The sequence below is a fragment of the Zootoca vivipara genome, chromosome Z (genome assembly GCF_963506605.1).
Source record: "Zootoca vivipara chromosome Z, rZooViv1.1, whole genome shotgun sequence".
NCBI classification, from domain to species: Eukaryota; Metazoa; Chordata; class Lepidosauria; order Squamata; family Lacertidae; genus Zootoca; species Zootoca vivipara.
The window spans coordinates 5180772-5207955 of NC_083294.1; the positions used below are offsets into that span (position 1 = coordinate 5180772).

The following is a 27184-nucleotide window of genomic DNA, read 5'->3' on the forward strand; positions in this document are numbered from 1 at the left end:
TCAAAAAATCATATAGTTGTTTATCTATTTGACGTCTGATGGGAGGGCATTCCACAGGGTGAGTACCACTACCAGACCCATTCTCTGTAACTTCACTTCTCCCAGTGAGGGAACCACCAGAAGGCCATCAGAACTGGACCTCAGTGTCCGGACTTGATGGAGGTAGAGACACTACTTCAGGTATACAGGGCCAGGGCTGTTTAGGGCAACTCCCATCACTACTGACCACTCTCCATGCTGGCTGTGGTTGATAGGAGTTTGTCCAAAAACATATGGTTCTCCCATCTGCTATGTGGTAAACATTTGTGTGGATCTTTATACAGCTAACATTTTCAGCAGATCTCCCCCTTCCTTCCTTCCTTCCTTCCTTCCTTCCCTCCCTCCTTCCCTCCTTCCCTCCTTCCCTCCTTCCCTCCTTCCCTCCCTTCCTGGTGGAGGGGCTTTGTGTCTGTGATCCACCACTGCAATGCCCTGCTAAACCCAACAGTTGCTCTGGTGTTGGGAATCTATTTGCACCTTCAGAATGGTGATTTCAAGGGTCCATCTTGCAAATGACTTGGAGTGATCTTGCCTGTAATGCATCCTTGAACTCTTGATGGTGCCTCTTGCTTGGATGGAGGATAGAGAGGAGATAGAGAAAGAAAGAAAGAGTAGAAACCTCTGACTTTTGCATGGCTGGAGTACCTAGTGTAGAAAGGTAACAGTCACATCCATTCTGCCTACTTTTGTTCCTTGTCCACTCACATTTTGCCTCAGCCCCCTGAATGATTGCCTATGACGGAACCACAAAAAAAAAAAGGTTTTATTTGGGGTTGGTGCATGCTAGCTGTAACTAGGTCCTTTATCTCCTAGTTTTGTATCTTAATCCTATTGATGGACATTTTTTAGTATCTTTGTGTTCAAAAGGTGGGAGAGTTACTAATTGTTTTAAATATAACACTAATGTTTCCACAACTTACAGCAGGCGGTGTTTGGTGCTCCTCTTTAGTTTATTCAGAAGCATGTTTTGACTTCGAAGCCATGAGTCAGTTTCTGTGGTGCTCGGAGACTATTTCACATACATCTCGCTTCACAGAACTTTGCGCTGACATAGTCATTTGCAATAAAATATTGACAGAAAGCTGCAGCAAGGCCAACTACACAAAGGAGTCATTCTTGCTGCTTGGATAAATCCCTTCAGGATCAGAAATGGAGTAGTAAGGAGAGACTCTGAAAACCAAGAAATCAAAACATATTTGCATTACTGGAGTCTGCCCTGTTATTTTATGCTTCTTATAGTGGTGGGGTTGCCTCCAATACCAACTGAATACACTGGTGTGAAGGCATGGTATGTCCACGAACATTTCAGCTGCTCGGGAGGAGATGAGATGCTTGCAGTTCCGAGTATGTGAGGGATGGGAACCTTAATTGTTCCCTTGTCAGGGATTAAAACCTCTCTCACGCAGAGAGTAAGGGCAGGGATGACTACTTTGTAGGGCAGACTGAGAAGGCCAGGGAGAGAAGGGAAACTAAAAACATTGGAAAGAGAGAAGACAGGTGAAGGTGAAGACAATGCTCTGAGAAAAGCTAACTTCAGTGATGAGAGAGAAGGCAGTCTGCAAAAATAGACACTGAAAACAAGCACTAAAGCTAGAAGTGTGCAAAGAGGGAGTGTATATTGTGGATGAGAGTGGAGACATATGTTTGAGAAACTGGCCAAGGGATGGATGAAGGAAGTGTCACAGGACAGGTAATTGACTGAAGAGCACCAAACTGGCCACAAGAGCAAACAAGATTTGTTTCTACATCTACCAGCTCCTCCTTTTCCTTTGGCTTTAGGACTTCATATGCCTTAGATGTTTCTCAAGAGACAGAGAAGTAGAAAGGGATAAAGGATTATGTAGCACATCTGTCATTTCACTACTGCTTGGCCCCCCAGGTGCCCACATGGATATTCTTCTCTGGGCATGACATCTTTTATTTGATTTTAAAAGAGCTCTACATTTTTCAGCTAGGAAGGAATGTTGGAGCCACCTCTGAGCTGCAATCCGTCAGTCTGCATTTGCCATTTAAAAGAAAGAAAGAAAGAAAAGAGTGGTTTATTTTTGAGAGAGAAAGAGAGGGAGGAGGGAGGTAGGGATAAATCTCTGGCTTTCATGAACTGTTTTCTTCTTCAAAAATTTGCAGATGCAGGTTCATTTATGAATGGGACAGAGATATATTTAAAGCATAATAGTAGGCCTGCATCAAGTTAAATCTAATGCTAGGCCTACTGAGGCCCAGGGAAATTAATGAACAGGCCTAACACAGCATTATTAATCCCACTGGATCTACTCTCAGTAAAACTTGGTTGAATACAACCCCGTTATCTGTGATGTAAACATTATGCTATTCAACAGAATACAGCAATATCTACCTACCTTACCTACCAGATAGTTGGGGCCCATTGGGACTTGTAGGGTAGAAAGCAGGGAGGCCATGAATGGGCAGAAGTAGAAGAAGAGTTTGGATTTGATATCCCGCTTTATCACTACCCAAAGGAGTCTCAAAGGGGCTAACATTCTCCTTTCCCTTCCTCACCCACAACAAACACTCTGTGAGGTGAGTGGGGCTGAGAGACTTCAAAGAAGTGTGACTAGCCCAAGGTCACCCAGCAGCTGCATATGGAGGAGCAGAGACGCGAACCTGGTTCCCCAGATTACGAGTCTACCGCTCTTAACCACTACACCACACTGGCTCCAGAACCAGAGAGAAAGGGAGCACCAATTCATTCCAGTTTTGCCCTATCCTCTCTCTGCTGAGTTCTACTAAGGGAACACTGAGGCTAAGGAGAAGGAAGCCGACCACCAAGAACAGCTCCTGAACTATGTATGCAGGCATTGTAGGCATTGTAGGCCAAAGCCAGGTTGTAAGTTAAGAAGGCAGGCAAGTAAGGGCAGCTGCAATCAGTGGGCACTCCCTGTTGTCTCTACTGGACCAGCCTCCATTTCTCACCTGCCCTCCGTTATAATCTGAAACCATCCTCTGCTTATGTACATGTTGGCTTCTTCTAATTCTAGTTCTTTATCGGTGTCAAACATCATCTCATCCCCCACCCCAAAGTTTTTTATTATTATTAGAAAAAGCACTGCCAAATTACTCAGTTTCTTCCCTACTCAATAAAAGATGTTTACGACCCTGTAAATTCCAGCATATCAGAAGCTTATTATGTAGAGAGGAAAAGGTCATTGGAGAGGGGGGGAGCGACAAAAGGGAGGGAGGGAGGGAGGAGATGTAATTGCGTTGGAAATTTCTGGCTCTCATACTTACAGGTCAAGTTGGCTCAAGGGGGAATATATTTTGGAAGTATCTTGATAAAGGCTCGTAATGGGGAAATGTGCCAGCAATACTGAGTTTGTTTCATCTGATAAATATTTAATATAGATGACTGGAGATGAAGCGAGCACAGAAAAAGAGGTGTGTCCCATGGGTGACATATACAGTAGAACCTCTACTTACAACCGCCTCCACTCGCGGATGCTCCAAGTTGCGACCACGGCAAACCTGGAAGTAACTGGCGGGTTTGCTGCCGTTCGCGCATGCGCAGAAGCGAGCAATCTCCGCCTGCACATGCGCACAACGGCACCTCTCCCAGCAACCCGTTTTGCCATAAGGACGGGCCTCTGGAACGGATTGTGGTCGTGAGTAGAGGTTCCACTGTAATAACTTATAGAGCCCTGCTAGTTCAGGCCATAGACGCTTCTAGTCCAGCATTCTGTCCTCACAGTGGCCAACCAGATGCCCGCATGAGAAGCCTGCAAGCAGAAGCTGAGCATGAAAGCACTCCTGCAATTCCCAGTAACTGCTATGCAGAGCCATGGTGCCTCTGCAGTGCCATTGTGCCATGCCAATTGTGTGTGTATGGACAATCTCCAGCTATCACTCTGAGTTTTATTCTGGAGGCTTAAATGAGAGAAAGGGGCACAGGTCACTCCAAGTAGCAGGGATTTCTGAGTTTGTGCCCCAACTTTATTTATTTATAAAAATCAGAGTGGTGTACAATGTTAAAGCATAAGAAGTCATTAAAATAACATGCAGATAATCATAATTGTGACTGATTAATTTAGAAAGTTAAAGTTAAACAACTGCAAAGGCTTGTCAGCATAAAAGAGCCTTCCAGAGACTTTGGAACGCAAAACCAAAGGTGTCTGCTGAATCTCTCTGCTGGGAGCGTTTTCCCAAAGCATGCAACTGGTGACTCAAAATGCTCAACTACTAGCTGAGGCCAGCCAGGCTTCTGTAACATGGGAGACAACTAACAGCACTGTTCTGGATGATATCTAACATTGTGCTGGGATGAAGGGCTCAGGTGCTTTTTAATGTATCGTAGACCCAAGTTGTTCAGGGCTTTGTTTCTCAACACAAAAACTCTGAGCCTGCCTGATGGCATATGGGTATAACCAGCTGGAGGCTCTGAGATTACATCTGCTAGCTCCTTTAGAACCCTTGGATGCAGCTCATCAGGCCCGGTCCATGTAGGGGTGTAGTGGGCCACCAGCCAATCTGATGGAAGGTACTTCAGGCAACTGAATCCACAAGCTTCAAGTGACAGTGGTGGACCTTAAAGTACCCTCAAAGCTATGAAACTGCTCCCACAGAGGAAGTGTAACCCCATTCAGAGTAGACCACGCCCCATCCATCTGGCCTCAGCCTTGTCTGGATCAAGGTATAGTTTATTGGCTCTTGTCCAGTACAAATGTGCCAACGACCCCCCAAAAATATTGGTAACTCTGATTCAGGGGATCCACTTGGTGCTGCTTCTTTTAATCTTACTGCTGGTAGAAAGTGAAAAGAGGGGTCCTAATAACTTCAAGGTGCAGGTGGGGATGAAACACTAAACATTATAGAAGATAAATTAGTCAGAGGGCTTTGGCATGGTAGATGAGCGAGCAACTGCACGTCTCGTTGCTCAGCAAACCCGTAGGCTTTAAATACAGGAAGCAGCTGCCCTTCCATGGTGGGAGGAGAATGATGGCACTGAGACATGAAACCAGTGTAGAACAAAATAGCAGGATCCTGTGATCTGCTGCGTGGGTTTATGAGGCCTCGGATCTGGTGAAAGCATTATGGCACCACTGCAGTATCACCACTTCAAGGAGGGTCATGCGAAACCCTGGAGGAGGAATCATTATTTCTATCTTCCACTCTTCAGGCTGTGAGTGATGTTATTTATGTAACCAAAATGGCACCACCCATGACAGTGGTGGTGGTGGTGGTATCAGCAAGTTAAACGAGGATCCACTCTTGGAGAGCAAGTTTACATGATTGACGTTCCTTAACACACACACAGCCTTGCACAAAGAAACCTAGCATATCGGGGGGGGGAGGGTGTTAGCTTTCCATGTGACCGATTATACGTGTCTGTGGTTTTGTGAAGGAGCATGTTGTTGAGTGCATCGTTCTTCATATAATCAATGAGCTGGAGGGGCAGGCAGCCTCAGATAGAGGTGGGGAGGTTGTGTGATTGGGCACTGAGCAACAAAGTAAGGGGATCCTTAGGCTCTTCAAGGGCAAGGCTTTATGTTCTAAATTACGGTACTGTTTTAAAGTACCAGCTATGGAGGGCAGTATATTATAAAAACGGTGGTTGCTAGTAGAGTCAGTTAAAATATATAGCTGACTGAAAGTCTTTTGTTTATAATAAACTGGGTTCTTCATTATAGTGTTGCAGGGTTGGGCTAACGAGGGGACCTTATTTAGATTTCTTGTATTTTATTTTTATTTTACGTTTTAATTCTGTGCTGTGGCTTCTCCCCGTCTTCCTCCAAAGGGAAATATGCACTAGCAAATAAGCAAAGCGAAACATTATGTCATTCAGAACTCTCAATTGTACCCTGGAGGTTTTTTACAACTCTGGATGATGAAGATTAAAATTCTTATTCACCCTGTCATACTTCTTTGTTCAAAATCAGATGTCCCTAATAAAGTATCAAGGATTGGACCCCGATCTAAGACTGCATTCCAATAGTGCATTATTCTGTTTTCCTGACATTTCCACATTTTATGTGATCTTTCACATGACATAAAAGCCACTATCTAGTGGAAGTGCTCATTTCCATGTTGTTTCCAGATGGGGAAATATGCATTTGTAACCCAGAAAATAATGGGAGTTTTGTATTGTAACTTCATGTGATGAAATATGTACTGGTATCCCAGCATAGAGTTCTTTCCCACCATTCAAAATTTAGTGTGACATGGTAGTATATTGATTTAAAAAGCCAGTTTCATAATGCAACAGGTACTGCAGCGTTAAAAACACCAACAGAAGCTGTTGTTAGAAACTGGGGCAGAAGTGCTAGCTTTATTAGTAAAACTAATAACCAGGGGAACGAAGATTTTCTTGGGCTTGGCTTAGTGTTCAATGCAAATGAGGCAAGTGGGAGCCAGAGAGAATTGAGGCATTTCCACCACCTCCCCATGCAAGGAACAAATCCTACATTCTGAAATAGCCATGTGAGGTAGGTCACTTGGCACAACACAATCCTTCATAACTGCCATGAGATTGTGAAACTCACTCCTATGGAGATGTTTCCTAGACTTCCACATAATTAGATTTTGGGTGAGGAAATAAATTAAAAGGTAAAGGTACCCCTGACCATTAGGTCCGGTCGCGGACAACTCTGGGGTTGCACGCTCATCTCGCTCTACAGGCCAAGGGAGCTGGCGTTTATCTGCAGACAGCTCCCGTGTCATGTGGCCAGCATGACAAAGCCGCATCTGGCGAACCAGAGCAGCGCATGGAAACGCCGTTTACCTTCCCGCTGTAGCGGTTCCTATTTATCTACTTGCACTTGACATGCTTTTGAAGTGCTAGGTGGGAAGGAGCCGGGACCGAACAACGGGAGCTCACCCCATCGCAGGTATTCAAACTTCAGATTAGCAAGCCCTAGGCTCTGTGGTTTAGACCACAGTGCCACCCATGTCCCTCGGGGAAGTAAATACCAGTGCACAAATCATGAAGGGAAAGGACCCACAAAATCCACCCATTGACCCCCTATTTTAGCCAAATCATGATCTTCATACCCTGAAAGGCGGGGGGGGGGAAGTGTGATAAGATCTGAATTGTGCTTCTGACTTGGACATTGTCACCAGCTTTGATCTGGGTAAACAGGGTTGTTCTTTATCAAATGCAAGGCAGCCAGAGCAACTGCTGACATCAGCTGCAGTGTTAGAAATCGTAACTTTAAGAACTTGTGCTGAGCTTGCTTTTCCCTCTTCTGTCCTCCTCTTTCTTCCTTGTGTGCCATGTCCTTTTTGATTGTGAGCCTGAAGCCAGAGATCATCTCCAGCACTAGATTTTGTAAGCTGCATTGAGAGCCTTTTTACTAAAGAGGGGGTGTAAAAATGGTAAAATAATAATAAATGAAAACTGTAGATAAATGGAGCCAGTATTGCTCTGCTCCCTTTTAATTAGGGTAAATATGCTGCTATTTCAAAGCACCTCCTGATTACCATGGAATTAAGCCCCACTGAGTTCAGCGAGACTTACTCCCCAGTAAATGTGCCAAGGCTTGCAGCCTTAGTGATTTATTTCTGTTCTAGAGGTCTCTGCTGCTGTTTCTGTTGCTGCCACTGCGGCAGTTTTCTCATTATTTGTGGCCTTATTGGTTTCTGTTTATTTATTTTTCATATGAGTTGTCGTATTGCCAATTGATTGTGCTTTAAAATTGTTTTATATCAATGATAGCCACCTTGTAGACCCCTTGTGGGTACTGGTGGAGGGGGGGGAGAATATAAATGATTTAAAAGAATAAGTAAGTTGAATGCAGAGACCACACACAAGCTTTGCTTTAAGGCACAAAACCAAAAGCAGTTTCAGAATGTATCTGGCATTTTAGGGATCACCAACATGGTTCCCACAAGCACCAGGAGGTTCCACTAGGAGCTCCTGAAAGGACTCACTTTGCCACACTTATCTCTGATTCACTTAAGAATGTTGTGGAACAATTTTACATCTGGAGCCAAAAATGCAGCAGCAGGAGAAGCTGGTGGTGGTTGTTTTTTGTTTTGTTTTTTTCTGGAGAGAAGGAGGAGAGAACAAGGGGATGAGATGAAAGTTTTGGAAATGCTGATCAGGTAGTAAATTGCTTCTAAGAGGAGATGGGTTTGGCGTGACCTTCAGCCAGCTCTTAGTAAGTGGATTATTCCAGCTCTGTATTAAAAAAGAAAGAAAGAAAAAAATTGGGGGGGGGGGGAGGACGGGGAAAAAACAACCAAACAAGCGTGACATTGACTCTAGTCTTGTCTGCTCAGACAGCCTGGCCTCCTTTTATGAGTCAGACCTAATTATTTGCTGCTGAGATGATTTTATTGTGCAAGTAAAGTAAGGCAAGAGGAATCACCTGTCAGGAAGATGGCCCAGAGCCAGAACGGGATCAGACCACTAGAATTTAGGAGCTGCTCCATCTTCTTCCCTGCTCCAGCTGCTGCTCAGCGATGCTGTCAGGGCAGGACTCTGTGGCAGAAGACCAGGGCCCAACTCAGCAGCTTGAACAGAAGATGCCCCAAACAGAGAAGGGCTGGCTTGCTACATTTTGCAGGGCAGGGCTGTCCCCTTGATGTTCACAGGAATGCCAGAAGCATCTGGATTGGCAATGCGGGAGGCAGAGTGCTGGGCGAGATTAACATTTGGGTCTTATTCAGGAGAGGTCTTCTCATGTCCCTAAGTGATAAGCCTGCCTAGAATGGGATGCTGTGTAGCAAATTTCCTACAGGATTTCCTGCATAAAAGCAGGAGGTTGGGCTAGATGGCCTTTGGGTTAATTTCCAACTCGGTGATTCTACTGATAGATAAATTGTTTAAATTCAAGCCACACTTCATTCCTAGTAGACACTCATCCAGGAAATGTGGTCAGCAAGCCCCTGACCTTTCTAAGTCCTTGGTCCCATCTAGATTTTTGAATAAGTCTCTTGGGACACTTCTCCATTTGAGTCCCCATTCTCTATGCCAGATCAGCAGCACACCCTTCACCTCATATTCCCATGGGATCTGGGTAAAAGTTGGATCCAGCCAAAGTAACCCGAGCCTTGAAAAGCACATAAAGCTGAAAGAGGAAGTAGGGAAGGGTGTTGCTCTTTCATCTTCCTCCTCTAGCTCTATGTACTTCTTAAGGGAGAAAAAGGAAACAATTTTTGCCACCCCATGACAAGTTGGGCAGTGAGCGAGTTGAGTGTGTTGTGTTCGTAGGCAGGCTCAGAGAATTCATATATGCTTGGAGAAGTTCTCAAGGACACTGTTCTGTCCACAGGTACCACATTGGCATTCCTTAGCCCAGTTTTCACAGTGTTCTACATGGAAGTGGCTTTTTTGGGTAGGGCATTTTGTCCTGCGCAATGGACTCCCTCCAACCCTTCAGACTTCCTCATTGTCAGCCTGACTTTCCCTGATTGCTTCCGAAGCTGAAAGAAAGAAATCCAGTCACTGCAGTGTTAAATGCAGTAAATCACGCAAGTAGGAGGCTGACCCAGCAGCAAAGGAGGCAATGCTAGGAATAGAAAAACATTGACGTGAGCATGTGTCGAAAAAGCCACCGGCTGACAGATCAGGCTGTGGGTGGCACAGAGCAGATGGTACCTCTTGGGTGATGCTGGGGAAGCTGAATAATAAGCAGGGAGGGGTAGTAATGGGGGCCACAATGCCATTCTTCTTAACCTACCTAACTCAACTCAATAGCAAAAGACAGCCCCCCAGGCCCCCCAGAAGAGCTTGTAGTCAAAGATCTGGCTTCAGCCTAGTTTTCGTGGGGTTTGCATACTCCGGTTCTGTATTTTTCTTTCAACATACTTTGGATTTTTCTTCAACTGTTGTGTTTAATTCCTTTATTTTTTGTGGTATCAAGCAACAGCCCCCAAGGTTTCACGCTGATCTAATTTCTTTTCCCCTTCATGCCCTCTGGCCTGCGCGGTGGTTGGAAGATGGAGTATTTAATTTTCTCTGACGGCTTCGTGGACTCGTCACTTATGTTAGATGTTCCCGTGGCCTTGGAGTCTCCTGTTCCCCAGAGGGCAAACTCCATGCCCTCCAGGCTTTGAACTTTATCCTTCCTCTGCAGCATTTCCCTCCAGTTCTCTGTCCCCTTGAGGGAGCATATTGCTAATGAGCATCCCAACAGTCCCTGGTGTCACCCACCATTCCCCCCTGTTCTTCTTAAAACCTGTGCAGGCTTTATTGTGTGCTCATTAGTGTGGCAGTGCCTTGGGCAAAGTATACATTGCCTTTTGCTGTGACAAGAAACAAGGTCAAATTCTTGCAGCTTCTCTTCTCCTCAGGCAGGCAAGCAGTCCCTGATGGCTCCAGAAACCAATGTGTAGATGCTTCCCCCACCCCAGATATTAAAGCCGAGAGACCCATAACTCTACTCCCTCCAACCCAGCACTGATAAGGATTGTCAGTGCTGAGGAGCCATCGCTTAGTGCTTAGAGCAGGCATCCCCAAACTTCGGCCCTCCAGATGTTTTGGACTACAACTCCCATCTTCCCCGACCACTGGTCCTGTTAGCTAGGGATCATGGGAGTTGTAGGCCAAAACATCTGGAGGGCTGAAGTTTCGGGATGCCTGGCTTAGAGCATATGTTTTGCATGAAGAGATCCCAGTTAAATTGCTGGCATTTCTAGCTAGGGCTCCCATACAATTGTTGAGTTGAAAGGAACCCCAAGAGTCATCTAGCCAACCCCCTCTCAGTCTTCTGTTCTCCCGGCTAAAATCACCTAACTCCCTCAACTGTTCCTCATAAGGCTTGGCTGCCAGACTCTTAATCATTGCACACATTCATTTGTCAAAACCGTGGTACCCAGAACTGAACACAGTATTCCTGACTAAGGCAGAATAGAGTGGCAGTATTACTTAACAGAGCAGCAGTATTACCCTGGTTATTCATATTGTCCAATATTCCTGTAATAGGTAGCTTGTGGCCTGCCAGAAATTGTTCAGCTCCAACTTCTTGAGTTTCCATCCACTCTTATCTATTCCAGTGGCCGTAGATCTTACGGTGGCAGGACTGAACCTGGCTCCAGGTGTTGTGATGGCCATCATCCTGGATAGCTTAAAAGGTGGAGTGGACAAATTGATGAGGATAAGGCTATACGTTGCTACTATCCATGACAGCTATGTTCTATCTCCACAGATGGAGGCAGCAGCCCTCTGAACACCAGTTGCTGTGAATCACAAGCGGGACAGAGTTTTGTACATGCAGGTCCTGCCAAGTGGGATAGTGGAAGCAGAGGAAGCATTCATTCCTCTCCCCCACCTAATTGTGACACCCCACCAGGTCCCAAAAGTGAAGTTCTCAGAGGATGTGACTGACTTACCAGATTCCTTGCACCTTGGTATGCATCCCAGTGCAACCTTGGCATTTACATAGGGATAAGGTTGGAGTGATTTTGTGGAGCCCCTAGTTAGCAGCCTAAAGGAATGCCCCATTTTTTGAACCTTGAGCCTAACCTTGAGTATGGAATCATGCCTAACTAAGCCTGTTGCTAGCACTGCTGTCTGGGAAAGTCCTTTCACTTAAGGGTGACCACCTTGTGAGTGCACCAGGGCGGGCCTGAGCAGCATGGCAGTTATCCAAAAGTTACATTATTTGGCTTCCCATTCTTTTGCCTCTGCCCCCACTCATCCCTGGCATGTCTCCGCTGGAAGCTTGCCAAGTAGGGAATGTGGCCCTCAGGCTGGAAAATCTTCCCTACCCTGAACCTAGAACTAAATCCAAGCCACACAGTTCCAGTATCAGTGGAAATGGGCGTCCCAGCCATGATGCATTGTAAACATTCATAGAACTGCAGCATTTTAGAATTGGAAGGTGCCGGGGGGGGGGGGGGTCATCTAGTCCAGCACTCTGCAATGCGGCAATACTGTATGCAGCTGTCCCACATGGGGATCAAACCTGTAGCCTTGGTTTTATCAGCACCATACTCATCTAACCGAGCTGTAGTGGGGAGGACATAGTGGGGAGATCATACATGACAGATGGCCATCAAACCTCTGCTTAAAAACCTCCAGGGAAGGAGAGTCAATCAACTCTCATGGGAGACCTGTTACACTTTCAAAGAGTTATTACCACCAGAATATTCTTCCTGAAGTTTAGTCAGAATCTGCTTTCTTGTAACTTGAATCCTTTGGTTTGAGTCCTACCTTCCAGAGCAATCTTGCTCCATATTCCATGGGACAGCCCTTGAGATATTTGAAGATGACTATCATATAGAATCATAGAATCGTAGAGTTGGAAGAGACCACAAGGGCCATCCAGTCCAACCCCCTGCCGAGCAGGAAACATCTCCTCTCAGTCTCCTCTTTTCCTCCTCTTAGTCTCTTCTTTTCCAGGTTAAATATACCCAATTCCCTCAACCATTCCTCATACGGCTTTGTTTCCATTCATTACCCTATGCCACCTCCCATGTTATAATATAAGGAATCAGCAGCTATCCAGTTTTAACTTGGATCCTTGTGGCTGTTGAGTCTAGTTCCTTTTTTGATTGGCTTCAGAAGGGCCAGGTGTTCTTGACCATCTTTCTGGAGTATGAATCAATGCTAAGGTTTCTGGAAACTCCCCACGAAGCCTATTTGCTTCCCCAAGCTCCTGCTTTCTTATTGTTGCACTTATTTCTGGGCATGCTGACAAAGCAAAATAGTGAAATATTTGCCATGTCACAATCAACTTGTGCTTACTTGCTGTGGCAGCATATTTTTTTATTTGTAGTTGGATTTTCCTTGCCACCTACACAAATGCCCAACCTTAGGAAAAGGGCTGTAACTCATGTGTTGGGCAACCTGCTTTGCATGCTGAAGGTCCCAGGTTCAATCCTCTAGAGCAGGATTCAACCAGTGTGCCATGGCACCATGGGGTGCCTTGAATGATGGTCAGGGGTGCTGTGGGCAACACTGGCCTCTGTCTCTCTTTCCTTCCCTCCTTCCTCTAATGCCTTCTCACGTCTCTGCCTCCCAAAGGCTTGCACAGCTGTTTGTTGCAGCAGCCCTGGCTACAAGCTCCCTAGGCAAATGATACCTCTGCAGCTGGCCGGGGGGTGCTGGTTGCCAGGAGCTGAGGTGGCCTCGGGGTAAGCAAGCAAGCAAGCATGCGAGGGAGCCCAGCCTGCCAATCCCTGAGCCCTTGCTGTTGGGAATGGACAGGCAAGTCCCAGGAGCGACGGCAGCAACTACCCAGAGGACTCCCAAGGAGAGGGGAGAGGAAAGGAGGCTGAGAGGGTGTTCAAAAAAGGGCAAGGGGCTGCCAGCTCTGCAAGCAAGGGGTGACATAACTGGGCTCCTGAGCCCCACAGGGGAGCTGCAGAAAGAATATAGTTGGTCAAGGACTCAAAAAGGTTGAAAGCTTCTGTTCTAGATAGACTCGGTATGGCTCGGTAAATGGTATCTCCCTATGTTTCTATGGCCATGGTCAGATCACTTCCTGGTGCAACTGGACTTCTCCGCGGCCCTTCCCCTCTGCAGCGAGGTGGGACTGATTTGGATGGTCTGCCCCCACCACTTAATGGATCCAAATGATTTCCAGAGACTGGTAGATGTTTTATCCCATGTTGATGGCCTTTCAGCTGATTCCCTGGTGACCCATTGAAATACGGAGTTAACCAGGGCTATTGACTGTCTGGCTCCGAAGTGCCCTCTCCGATTGCATGGAGCCCAGACAGCCCCATGGTTTTCCCCAGAGCTGAGGGTGATGAAACAATCACTGAGACGGCTAGAGCGCCGGTGATGGAAAACTCACTCTGAATCGGACCAGACACGGGTTAGAGCTCAACGTCGAGCCTACCAAGTGGTGATGGCGACGGCGAAGAGGATTTTCTTCGCCGCCTCTGTTGCATCTGCAGAAAACAGTGGCAGGAGACTCTTTCAGGTGGTTCACCATCTATTGGAACCAACTTCGTCATCGGGGCCTGGTAGGGACCCCAAGATCTCCTGCAATGTATTTGCAAAGTTTTTTTGCAGATACATGTAAAGTAACTCAGATTCGGAAGGAGGTAGACTCCACCATGGGAGCAGGGCGGGGCGGGTTCAGTCCTCTCCCCCATGCTTTTTAACATCTACATGAAGCTGCTGGGAGAGATCATCAGGGGGTTTGGGTTGGGTATTCCTCAATATGCAGATGATACCCAGCTCTACCTCTCTTTTAAATCAGAACCAGTGAAAGCTGTGAAGGTCCTGTGTGAGTGTCTGGAGGCGGTTGGAGGATGGATGGCGGCTAACAGATTGAGATTGAATCCTGACAAGACAGAAGTACTGTTTGTGGGGGACAGGAGGTGGGCGGGTGTGGAGGACTCCCTGGTCCTGAATGGGGTAATTGTGCCCCTGAAGGACCAGGTGTGCAGCCTGGGAGTCATTTTGGACTCACAGCTGTCCATGGAGGCACAGGTTAATTCTGTGCCCAGGGCAGCTGTCTACCAGCTCCATCTGGTACGCAGGCTGAGACCCTACTTGCCCACAGACTGTCTTGCCAGAGTGGTGCATGCTCTGGTTATCTCTCGCTTGGACTACTGCAATGCGCTCTGTGTGGGGCTACCTTTGAAGGTGACTCGGAAACTGCAATTAAACCAGAATGCGGCAGCTAGATGGGTGACTGGGAGCGGCCGCCGGGACCACATAACACCGGTCTTGAAAGATCTACATTGGCTCCCAGTATGTTTCCGAGCACAATTCAAAGTGTCAGTGCTGACTTTTAAAGCCCTAAATGGCCTTGGTCCTGTATACCTGAAGGAGTGTCTCCATCCCCATCGTCCAGCCTGGACACTGAGGTCCAGCACTGAGGGCCTTCTGGCGGTTCCCTCGGTGTGAGAAGTGAGGTTACAGGGAACCAGGCAGAGGACCTTCTCGGTAGTGGTGCCCGCCCTGTGGAACGCCCTGTGGAACGCCCGCCCAGCAGATGTCAAGGCAATAAGCAACTATTTTCCTTTTAAAAGATAACTGAAGGCGGCCCTGTTTAGGGAAGTTTTTAATGTTTGATGCTGTATTGTTTTTATTATTCAGTTGGAAATCTCCCAGAGTAGCTGGGGAAACCTAGCCAATTGGGTGGGATATAAATAATTTATTATTGTTATTGTTATGTAACAGGAAAAAGGTGTGCTTTTTGTATGCCTCCAGTGTGAATTAATGTGGCTACAGAACCCAAAGGAAGAACCACATGAATTTAGGTGGGTTATTTTTTTCCCTTTTGAGGGAGTGCAGAGGGAGCAGAGGAAGAGGAAATGAAAACAACTGAGGAAGGGCAGAGAAGGGCCAATGTGCATTTTTTGGGAAGTGGGAAGCTTTGTCTCACATGTTGAAGTTTTGAAAGAGAAAATAAAAAATTTTCCTTGCAGGGAACACCCTCTCCTCCAATTTTCTGTGAAGTCAAACAGATTGACTTTCATGGAATCATCATTCAAATAAACATGCATAGTCAGAAGTGTGCAGCCTTGTTTATATTTCCAGTGTTCATTTTGGTTAAAATTTGTACGTGGAGAGGGAATTGACTTTACCTCACTGGAGTGTTCTAATCAGAGGAAAGAGGGACTGAACTGGCTTTTTTGTGTGTGTGTGTTGGGGAGGTGCTCGCTCCCTTCCTTTTAGGAAAATATATAAGTTTGTGTTCATTGTTAGTGCTTCTCAAAGTGGACCCAATGAAATTAATAGAACTAAATTGATCATGTATATTGATTTCAAAGGGTGTTTTCCTAGTAGGACTAATACAGATACAACCCACAGTACTTAACACATGTATGAATGGATGCTATTATTCCTTTGTTGGGGGCAGAACACACACAAATATAAAATCTAGCCTTGTATCTTTTTGAATTATTATTGACACCAAAGCACATAGCTGAAGTACTGGAAGGAGGGAGATGGCAGTGAACTGTGATTTCAATAGGCATTTCAAGCGACACTGATTATTTTTATATACCGTTTGTAATGGTTGAATCAGCATTAATCTCCCCCAAATATTTTAACTTCTCTAAAAATAAATCTGCCAGTTTAGATAATAGGCTAATATAAAGGCAGAGAGGATAGAATATGGAACTCAGCCTAGATGAGCAACAAGCCATTGTGTCACTGAAGGGCTTTGGGCAAGTGGCCACTCTAAAAACGAGGATAACCAAGACCTACTTGACAGGGTTGTCATTAGGAGAAAGACAACTGAAAAAATGATGTTACCCACTCTGTCCCTTGGGATACCATCTATAGATTAGTTCACTTGTTCTGTCTTCATTCAGAGGACTGAGGAAGGTGTGACCTTCTTGCAAAACTTGGCATTTGCTGCTGCAGAATGAGGGCACTGGGATTCATATCACTATCATGGACTTTATTTGAATTGCCTTGTGACACGTGCCCATTGCCAGTGGTTAAGTTATCAAAATCCTTACAGGTCTGGTTCAGGATACAATTTGCCCAGCTTGCAAATGTTTTGGGATATCACAAATCTAATGTTGTTTCCTTGGAAATTCTTGTCCAACCTACAGTCTGGAATGAGATTTTGTTCATCTGTGACCAGTCAGTTCACCCATGGAACACTAATCAATGCTCAGACAGAGCTGTACAAACAAACTTGAAAGCTGCTTCTCAAATACTGTGAAATGGTATAGTCCACAGATAGGGAACCTGTGGTCCTTCCAGATTTTTTTTTGGGGGGGGGGGCGGGGGGGGGTTGTAGCCAACTTAATTCTACTCCAAGTAGACCCATTGAAACTACAGGGCCTAAGTTAATCATGTCCATAATTTTCAGTGTGTCTACTCTGAGTAGGATAGCATTGGATGAAACTCTTAGACTCCAACGCCCATCATCCATAATCATTGGCTATGCTGGCTAGTGGCTGATGGGTGTTGGAGTCCAACAACATTTGGAGAACCGCAGGTTCCTCAGATCAAGTGTAGTCCCTGAAATACAGGCACAGAGCAATGCTCAGAAAACTCACATTCCTTGGTTGAAAAATCCTAGGTTCATCCTCTCACCCCTTGCACAATGTTCATTTTCATTCTGTCAAGTGCATGGTTTCCTCCACATCTAGGGGATGTCTGGTTCTTACTATGGGATGAAACAATACATATCAAAATAATATCTTTCCTTCTCCTCTCCTCCTCTCCTTTTTTTGCTTCCCTTTTCTCCAGCCCTCAAACCTTTTAGCTCTAGCCCTGGAAATGTGCCTCTGTATCTCTCCAGTGGCGTAAGATGCGGTGAAGTTGCACAGTATTTCCCCTCTGTGTTCCTCCACAAGCCATTTCCCCAGTGGTCTGCCTTTCCTGCCTGGACTTGGAACCTCACCTTTGTTGTGTTCCTGTGTTGTCGCTTAGGGAATTTGCCCGTTGGAAGGTGAGGAACACAGCCATCGAGCGGAGAGACCTGCTCCGCAATCCCGTCCCCCTGATGCCTGAGTTCCAGAGGAGCATCCGCCTGCTGGGCAGGAGGCCCACGACACAGCAGTTCATTGATACCATCATCAAGAAGTACGGCACACACATACTCATCTCTGCTACTTTGGGAGGTAGGTGGCAATGAGATTTGTACCTTCCCACAAGGGTTTGGGGTAGGGGGTTGGTGAGTGAGGATATTGGTTGTGTTTGCATTCCAAAGGGAACTTAGCTGATTTTGCATTTCCTAAACATATGCGCAAAACAACACACAGGTATCCTATGAAATTCACACTGCTCCAGGCTTTACAGCTCAGTTTTCCAACCAAATGATGTGTCTATTAAGGGGAAGTGTGTATAATTGGTGAAAATAACAAACAGAAAGGAATGTTACTAGCAAAAAAAAATAAATGTATATAGTAACCAAAACTTTATACACAAATGTGTCCCTGAGCAGGGAGAACTGCACTTATGATTAATTTTTATGAGAATACTGTTTTTTCAAACAAACAAACACATATTCAAGGGTGGGGGACCTATTGAGTTGGTCCGCCCTAGGCGACGTGGAATCCTGAATGCTCTGGGGGGGTTTTCAGCTGACACAGCTAACACTCTTGTTGAGTCTCTTGTCTCACTGTGGAATGGTGTAATGTGTGGAGTCATTGACACAATTGCTCCTGAGTGCAGCCATCATTGCTGTGGGGCACATAGGTCTCCTTGATATCCCTGTGACCTGCATGCCATGAAGCAGGAGGGTTGGTAGTAGAGGGCAGGTGGTATAGGACCCTGTCTAAACCTGACAAACATGAGTGAGGCTGCTTCACCGTGCCTGCTTCTCTGTCACCATTGTATCCCCAATTAGCTGTCTTTGTCACCCTTGTTAGTGACATTCATTGAGAGAGAGGGGTGGGAGTATAACCCTGCTCATTCTCAATTTCTCAATGGCTTTTGATGCTGTTGACCACAGTATGCTTCTGGAGCATCTCAGGGAGGTGGGGTTGGGGTCGCTGTGCTTCTTCCACTCCCAGGGCCATTTGCAGCAAGCAGTTATGGGAGGCTACTGTGGGAATTCTGTGGTGTCCTACAAGGCTTTTCATTTAGAGAAAAGGTGGGTTAGAGGTGACATGCTAGGAGTTTTTTAAATTATGCATGGCATGGAGAAAATAGGCTTCTTTCTGCTTCTCTTATAACACTGGAGCAGTGAAGCTGAATTCTGAAAGATTCAGGACAGGCAAAAGAAAGTACTTCATCACTCAGAGCTTGGTTAAACTATGGAACTCACTCCTGCAGGAGATAGTGGTAGCCACCAACTCAATTGGCTTTAAAAGAGATTAGATGGATTCATGTAAGAGAAGGCTATTGATTGATGGCTGCTAGCCAAGGTGGCTGTGCTGTGCCGCTTTGCTGAGAGATATTGATACTTCTGAATGCCAGCTGCTGCAAACCACAGAAGAGGAAAGGGCCCTTGCGCTTAAGTCCTGCTTGTTGACTTCCCACAGGCATCTGTGTGGTCACTGTGGCAACAACCAATTAGGTTGTTCTTATGTTCTTAAGTGGTTTGTCTCACTCCAGCCAACTCATCCTGTGCATATCTACTCAGAGGTAAACTCTATTGAGTTCAATGGGACTTACTTCCAGGTAATATAGCAAGGCTGGAATATAGCAAGGCTGGGGGACCTTGCTTAGACTGAGGGCCATATTCACATATGTGCAGCCTTTTGAGGAGCCCTCACGCCACTGTTGGCAAGGGCCAGATGCAAAAACGAGTAGAACAATGAATCTGACTCCTAACTTTGAACATGAAGTTATATTCCAGCCATACAAAAGCCAGAAAGACTGCCTCTCCACCCATGCAAGCAAGAGGCACTATTGCAGCACAAGGGCTTATTCCAGCCATGCAAAAGCATTCAAGGGTGTGGCCTGTGGGAAGCAGGTGTGGCCTGTGGAGAGTCCTGAGGGGTAAACAGAGAGGCCATAGGTTCCCCATCCCTATTGTTTAGATTGTTGCTTCAGGCTTCAATTCAGTTCACACTTGCCTGAGATTAAACTGCATTGAACACAGTGGCACTTTTCTGAACAAACAAGCCAATGATCTGACTGCGTGCCTTGAATTTACATGAGGGAGGGACTAGGGTTTGCTTCTTCATTTCACCTCCTACAACCAGCCAATTTTCTTTCCTTTTCCTCCCCCCCCCCTTCTTTTTATCTCCCTGGAAATTCCAAATAACACAGACCTTTTGACGGTGAAATATATTTTTAATTTTGTTCAGGCGCGATGGTGAATTATTCACCTTGGCTTGTTCGTGCTCCTGATTTTATGACACAACACTTTAAAATATGCACAGGCTTGTAACGAGAGCTGGCGATGGACAGCGGAGCTAAGCGTTCGATCAGGCCCCCAGCACAGAGAGCATGGGGAGGGAGAGCCGCCAGGGAACGGCGCAAGAGGAATGAAAGATTCGTCTTGATGGCAGTAAAGAGGAGGATGAGGAAAGGGACCCTCTGGGGAGCATGCATTGTTTATGAGCAGAAGTATTTTCCTATTTGGAGACTTCAGGTTCACACACACTTCCCCGATTCAACCAGAATATTCATACAACCTATCATCCCTTGACATTTGATAGCTCCTCTTTCTCATTGGAATAACGCAGACAACGTACTTACCCCCAAAGAGCTTGAAAACCACAACACTAGAAGGTATTTCAGTGCCAGCTTCTTAGTGCTGATGGGTACTACAGTAATGAAGCCCTAAGTGTTCACATTATTCTTTCTTTCTCAAGTCATAAGTCTTGTGCCATCCTTTGTTATGGTGTACATGGGGAGTTGGGGGGTTGAGTGCTTGTCTCATTGCCCTCATTGGTGTACGGACCACTGTGCTATGCTGGTGCTGTGCTCAGACCAGGGAGATCCAGGTTCAAGTCCCCGCTTGGCTGGGGAGCTCACTGGTTGACCGTGAACCAATCATGACCACTCAGCCTAACCTACTTCATAGGGACGTTCTGAGGATAAAATGGGGGTTGAGCCATGTATGCCATCTTGGATGAAATGTCGGATATAATGTGGTGAATAAAGAAACTCTTGAAAATTGAAAACCATTTGCCCATGATAAAGGTTCACGCCTAACATGTTCCCTGACTTATTGGCTTTCTATGTACAGAGTGGGGGGTTTTGGTGGGGTGGGGGGTGGGGAGGGGTGTTGTTTGGGATGTTGGAATATACTCAGTGAGTAATTATTTTTATAAACACTTTATAGGCCCAACATATTATTACTGTTCATCATGTCAAAGAGAAGTGCAGACTTTGAACACTTTTACCCAACATGAAACTTTTCTGTGTGGATTCTTTTGTGTGTGTGTGTGTGGAGGAGTGAAGGGGATGGATTTGGAAGAGCATAGCGTCCTAGAAATCCTCACCATGCAACCAAATGTTGTATGGTGCAACCACACTTGGAAAACTGAATACACTTTTGTTCACCACTCATGAAAAGGAATATTGTACAGTAAGAAAAGGAGTACAACAGTGCAACTGATCAAATGGTTGAATCAACTCTCTTATGAATAAATGTTATGACGTTTGGGGCATTTTAGCTCAGAAGAGAGGCGATAAAGGTGGGGAGACATGTGTATAAAGATGAAGGGGGGAACTGGTGTATAAAGTTTGCATGGAGTAGAGAAAGTGGATAGGTGTAGGGGTCAACAAACTTTTTCAGCAGGGGGCCGGTCCACTGTCCCTCAGACCTTGTGGGGGGGCGGACTGTATTTTTGGGGGGGAAATGAACGAATTCCTATGTCCCACAAATTACCCAGAGATGCATATTAAATAATAGGACACATTCTACTCATGTAAAAACACCAGACAGGCCCCACAAATAACCCAGAGATGCATTTTAAATAAAAGGACACATTCCACTCATGTAAAAACATGCTGATTCCGGACCGCCCACGGGTCAGATTGAGAAGGCGATTGGGCCAGATCCGGCCCCCGGGCCTTAGTTTGGATACCCCTGGGCCGTAAAGGATTTTCTCGCTTTCACATAATGCTAGAAACAGTCATCCAATGAAGTGGAATACTGTAGTAAGAGAACAAGACAGGTAAAAGGAAGTACTTCTTCACACAATTTATAGCAAATCCCATAGTACAGTTTTAAAAGGGGATTAAACAAATTCACAAATTCAGTGGCAACTAGCAATGATGGCTATACAGTGTCTCCATGTTTCTGACTACTGGCTGCTGAGAATTACAAGAGGGAGGCAACCATTGTGCTTGTGTCCTGCTTGTGGGGCTTCCCAAAGGCATCTGGCTGTCCACTGTGGGAACAGAGTGATGGGCTAGATAGGAAGTGGGGGGGGACAGGGGCCAAATACAGCCCTCTAAACCTTTCTGTCTGTCCTTTGGGACTTCCCCAGTCCACATCCCCTTTTCCTAGGCCACACTGGCTGCCAGCCCTGCTTTGTAGCCTCCTTGAACATTTCCCCCTGCCTGGGATGTGTTCTTGCTTGCCGGGGAGGAGAAAGAGAACTAGCCAAATGTAGGCACATTATTTGTTCCACCAACTTTTTGTCTATGGTCCCACCCACCACTGTCAGGAAGCTTGCCCAGGAGGAAATGTGGGCCTTGGGCTGAAAACAGTCCCCACACCTAAGACAGGTCTTAGGCCTGATCCAACAGAGATCTTTTAGTGTTCTTAAGTGCTACTGAAAAGACAGTCCCCTCAGAGATACGAACTAAGCCTCTAAGCTCTACAGTGAGCACTGGAGTCTCAATGTTTTGCTGCCTTTGCATAAAAATGGTGTCCACAGTTGCAACCAAAACAGTAACATTCAGGTGGAAAAGGGTGGTATCCTCCGACTAGTGGAAATACCAAGATTTGCAGAAGTACAAATGTAGGAGCTTAAGCAGTGGCCTTACGAGCCATACCATTGGTTCATCTAGCTTGATATTGTCTACACTGATTGGCAGAGGGTCTCCTAAGATTTCAGGCCAGCCCTTCCTAGAGATGCTGGGGCTCTACCACTGAGCTCAACCTGGGGGTGAGTTTTAGCTCAGATCTAATTTTTTACACTGAGGATCACTGAGGACCTGCAGATCAACACACCATTACCCATGACTGACATCTCATCTCTCTGAAAATCATCAGTGAAATAGCTTGCCCTAAACTGGTTTCTGAAGCAGGGGGCTATCTGCCTATCTTGATAAACAGTTAAAATTGGGGTGGGGAGGCAAAATGCAAAAGTGATACACTTTCAAGAACACTTTTGCCTATTCTGATAGGCTTCAGACATTGCTGGACTCTAACTCTAAGCAGCCACAAGAAGCATGGTCAACGGTCAGGGATCATAGAATCTTAGAGTTGGAAGGTACCCCAAGGGTCATCTAGTCCAACCCCCTGCAATGCAGGAATTTCACCTAAAGAATCCATGACAGATGGCCACCCATGCTCTGTTTAACAGCTCTTACTGTCAGAAAGTTTTTTTCCGAATGTTTAGTCAGAATCCTATTTCTTGAAACTTGAAGCCATTGGTTTGAGTCCTACCCTCCAGAGCAGGAGAAAACAAGCTCCCTCTTCCATGTGACAGCCCTTAAGATATTTGAACATGGCTGCAATATCTCCTCTCAGTCTCCTCTTTTCCAGGTTAAACATACCCAGTTCCTTCAAGCACTCCATATGCACAGTAAGTCTTGGTTTCCAAACCCTTGATCATCTTGGTTGCCCTCCCCTGCACCCATTCCAACTTGTCAACATCCTTCTTAAATTGGGATGCCCAGAATTGAACACAGTATTCCAGGTGTGGTCTGACTAAGGCAGAATAAGATGATAGGAGTTGTAGTTGAAGAATACCACAGCTTCCCCTTCTCTGTCTTATATGCTCACATTCTCCATATCAGGACTCCAGCACCTCATTCTGTTACATGAGTAGACCAGATGCCTATACAGTACAAGTCTAACAGCTCTAGGTTAGATTACTGCAACGTGTTGTATATAGGGCTGCCTCTGAAGACTGTCCAGAAACTTGAGATGGTGCAGAATTCAGCAGCCTGGTTGCTCACCACGACAAGAAAGAGCGTATAAATCCAATCCTGGCCAGACATCAGTGCCTGCTAATTAGGTTCCAGGCCCAAATCAAAGTGCTGGTTTTGACCTATAAAACCTTAAACAGCTCAGGACCACAATACCTCAAGGACCACCTCCCCCAACCTGGACCCTCCAATCATCACCAGAGGCCCTTCTTCGTGTGCTTCCTCTATGTGTGGTCTGGAGGGCACAACATGAGAACAGGCCTTTTCTGTGGTGGCTTCCGGTTTGTGGAATGTTCTTCCCAGGGAGGCTCACCTGGCATCTAAAGTTATGTAATATTCTCCTTCCTCCAGACCTTTGGTATGGTATTTTTCGGGGGGGGGGGGAGATAGTGTGAACTGCCCTGTGATTTTCAGATGAAGGGCTTTATAGAAATTTAATTAATAATAATAATAATGATGCTGACGATGACGTCAGCTCTCAAGATTATGTATGGAGTGCCAAGACTGGACATCTTCTGTTTGGGCTGCTATGAGCTGAGATAACCCTCCAGAGTTTGATCTGTGACAGCATCTTTGTATATGCATGTCATAACTTGATGGTAAGCCTGGTTCTCCTGGTCTTCTGGTGGGGCTCAAACCTAATCAGAAAATCAACAAATGTAGAAATATGCACAGCCATGGTCTTACCCTCCGTTGCCACCTGCTTAACACCTGAGTTCTGGAAACACCCAGAGTCCAGTCCCTGATGCAGACCAATGGACTAAATTAGAGCTTATGTTAATTGTGTGGATGCAATTAATGTGCTTTTTTCTTTCCTTGTGCAGATAGTGGCTGAGGGGAAGCCTGAGCAACCACGGGACCATGGATGTTTGTGTGTAGAGGGTCATTTTTCAGCCAAAATAAGACTCTCTTAGTAGCTTAGAAGAATCAATAATAATATGGTTGCCGCAATTAGGCTCATGCTCTAAAAGGCATGACAGAAAAGGAAGGGGAGATTGAGAGGGAGAAGGAAAAACAACTACACTAAGGTCTCTTCCAGCCTGTTGCTATTTTCAAGTGGGGTTTAATCACAAAATGGGATTTAATCACAATTCCAAGTTGCACAGTTATAGGTGATTGGGAGGTCTTGTGCAACAACAACACTTTTCTGAAAGATTAGACTTCTGGGGATAAGGAGAACGGCCAGAAATTACACCGAGAGGTGTGGGACAACACTTGCTTTGAACCAACATCATCCAACCTCCCTATATACAGATAAGAAAGAAAAGTAATTAAATCGCCAACACCATCTAATCACCTTGAATGGATGAAAGTTCAATAAACAGGACATCTGAAAGCATCTTAAAACACTAGTTCTTAATTGCAGAAGTCTTCTAATTGTTCTTTATGTTCCATGGTCATGGCAAAAATCACCTCTCTGAGGCTGCTACTTGCATATCAAGGGAACCTCCCCATTGGCAGCAACAAAGGCTTCCCAGAAGCGGAAAGTGTGCAACAAGATTAGGGAGGTCTCCTTTGTTGCAGCATGTCTGGCCCTCCCAGCCTAATCCTGATCTGTCCCAGTGTCAATCCCTTTGTCCCAGTGCCAGTAAAAGGCCCTGTCCTCTTTTTGTTTCTGTAAAAAAGAAGAAGAAATAGAAGTAAAGAGAAAATGTGCTAGGCAATTCCTTGGAATGCATCTGCTTGAGGATGGAGTGGGCAGAGCTGAGAGCTAATTTTCAGGGAATGCCCTGAAGGGAAGATGACTTTGAACACTGTGTCTGCTTAATAAATGAGAAATTAGGACTTAATAATGCAGAAAAAATCTATTAACCCTTCTTGATTACTGTTGCTGGCTCTTTCCAGGAGGTGATGTGTTGCTCTTTTCCTCCGTTCCTCGAACATATCCACCCATGCTTTTTGCAGGTGAAAATGGGCATGCTCACAATTGTAGCACCACTTCCTCCATCCCAGTGACTGCTACTCAATAGTAGCTCTGTGCATGTCCTGCCCCCCCCCCATTCAGAGCAGCCCTAATCTGACCTGGGATGGTTTGGAGTACGCTTGACATCAGAACTACATGAGCAAATAGGCGTACATATGTATAACTTAAGTTTGGAAAAAAATCTCTCTGTGTTTGTGTTTGTGAGACAACGCTCCTAGCCCTAATTGTGCTATTGTTCTGCAGACACTGTGTCAATGTTTTCAAGCACATATAAGTACTAGAAGTCTTTACTTTTAAAATAGAAGCAGAGATCCTTCATGTGTCCTTCGTCAGATTTCACAAAATCCCATGCACTTTCCACATCACCCTAGGTTCTTCCTAGTGTTCAAAATGATGCTTTGGTTGCTTATGGTTTAAAACAACATTGATGAAGAGAATGTAATATGGCAGGTTTGCGCTGAGATGTGAAGCTTTCCTTATGGTTCTTTTTCATACTTTGGGTGTCAGTGATGTGGTGACACTTTTACACCTTCTCCTTCTCATCACCGCAATTCTTCTCCTTCTCACCAACCTCTTCCTCCTCTTTCCACCTCTTTTCTTATTCCTCCTCCTTCCTTCCCCCTCCTCTTCCTCTTCCTCGCATTCATGCTTTCTTCTTTTCCCTGCCAGGAGAGGAGGCTTTGACCATGTACATGGATAAAAGCCGACTCGATCGAAAGTCGGGCAATGCCTCCCAAAGTGTCGAGTCTCTTCACCAGCTCGCCTCCTCCTATTTCTTGGACCGGGATGGAACTATGAGGCGCCTTCATGAGATCCAGATCTCTACCGGAGCAATCAAGGTATGGCTTTGGCTGCATGTGCTCACTGAACATAAGGAAGCTGGATTTAAAGAGAGTGGGGATACTGATGTTGTGATGGAAAGGGACAGTATCACAGCATTTAGGAGGCATTTTGTTGCAGGTGGTGGGGAGAATTTTGATACAGTTTGCCTTTAAAGGTGAATCTACAGTACTTAATTTGCTCTTCCTCAAACGATAAATGATTTGAAACACATACATCAGGCACCCCCAAACTTCGGCCCTCCAGATGTTTTTGACTACAATTCCCATCTTCCCCGACCACTGGTCCTGTTAGCTAGGGATCATGGGAGTTGTAGGCCAAAACATCTGGAGGGCCGCAGTTTGGGGGTGCCTGACATACATCCTTTGAAATTCTTTCTTCTCTTAAATTTGTGGTGCACTTCCCTAACTAAATAATGTGTGCAAAAATGTATTAACTAGAAGAATGTGTGCATATACATTGTAATTTGAATATAAGGCGAAATGTGAATTATTTTTATTCATTAAATTTACCGTATATACCACCCTTCATCCAAAGATCACAGGGGCAGATCACTATATAGAAACACAAAATATATAAAACAACTGTCGCAGCAGCAACAAAACACCCCCCTCAAAAAAAAAACATTTTTAAAGCCATAATTAGCCAAAGGCCTGGGAGAAGTGGAATATCACATATGGTAACTTTAGATGCCAGGTGAGCCACCCTAGAGACAGCATTCCACAAAGAGGAAGCCACCACAGAAAAGTTCTCATGTTGTCACCCTCTGGACCTCTCATGGAGGAGGCATTAAGATTAAAAAGGGTTTTAGATAATGTGCAGGGTCCAGGTCAGTTCATGTTATGTTGCTGATGAAATGTCACGAGGACTTTTCATATATAAAGAATTGTGAACTGGCGCAGAAATGTGAATAGCTGAACTGGAGATTGGGAAAATGAGAAATTGAGAGAAAGGGTTTATTGTGCATAATAAACAAAAAGGCAGTGTTGACCAATGAAAATGTTACCGGTAGGAGGAGGAGGGTGGAAGATGCCCACTCCTTTGGACATAAGGTG

At 45.5% G+C, this 27184-nt stretch overlaps 1 protein-coding gene across 1 annotated transcript in view; it reads left to right on the forward strand.

The window, feature by feature from the left end:
- The window catches only part of BRINP1 (BMP/retinoic acid inducible neural specific 1), a 110759-nt gene that overhangs the window by 54774 nt on the left and 28801 nt on the right, over window positions 1–27184 (forward strand). Inside the window, exons 3-4 of the mRNA XM_035114125.2 lie at window positions 17291–17481; window positions 25959–26128. Of these exons, the coding sequence (XP_034970016.1) occupies window positions 17291–17481; window positions 25959–26128 (361 nt within the window). The remainder of the gene's footprint in view (window positions 1–17290; window positions 17482–25958; window positions 26129–27184) is intronic.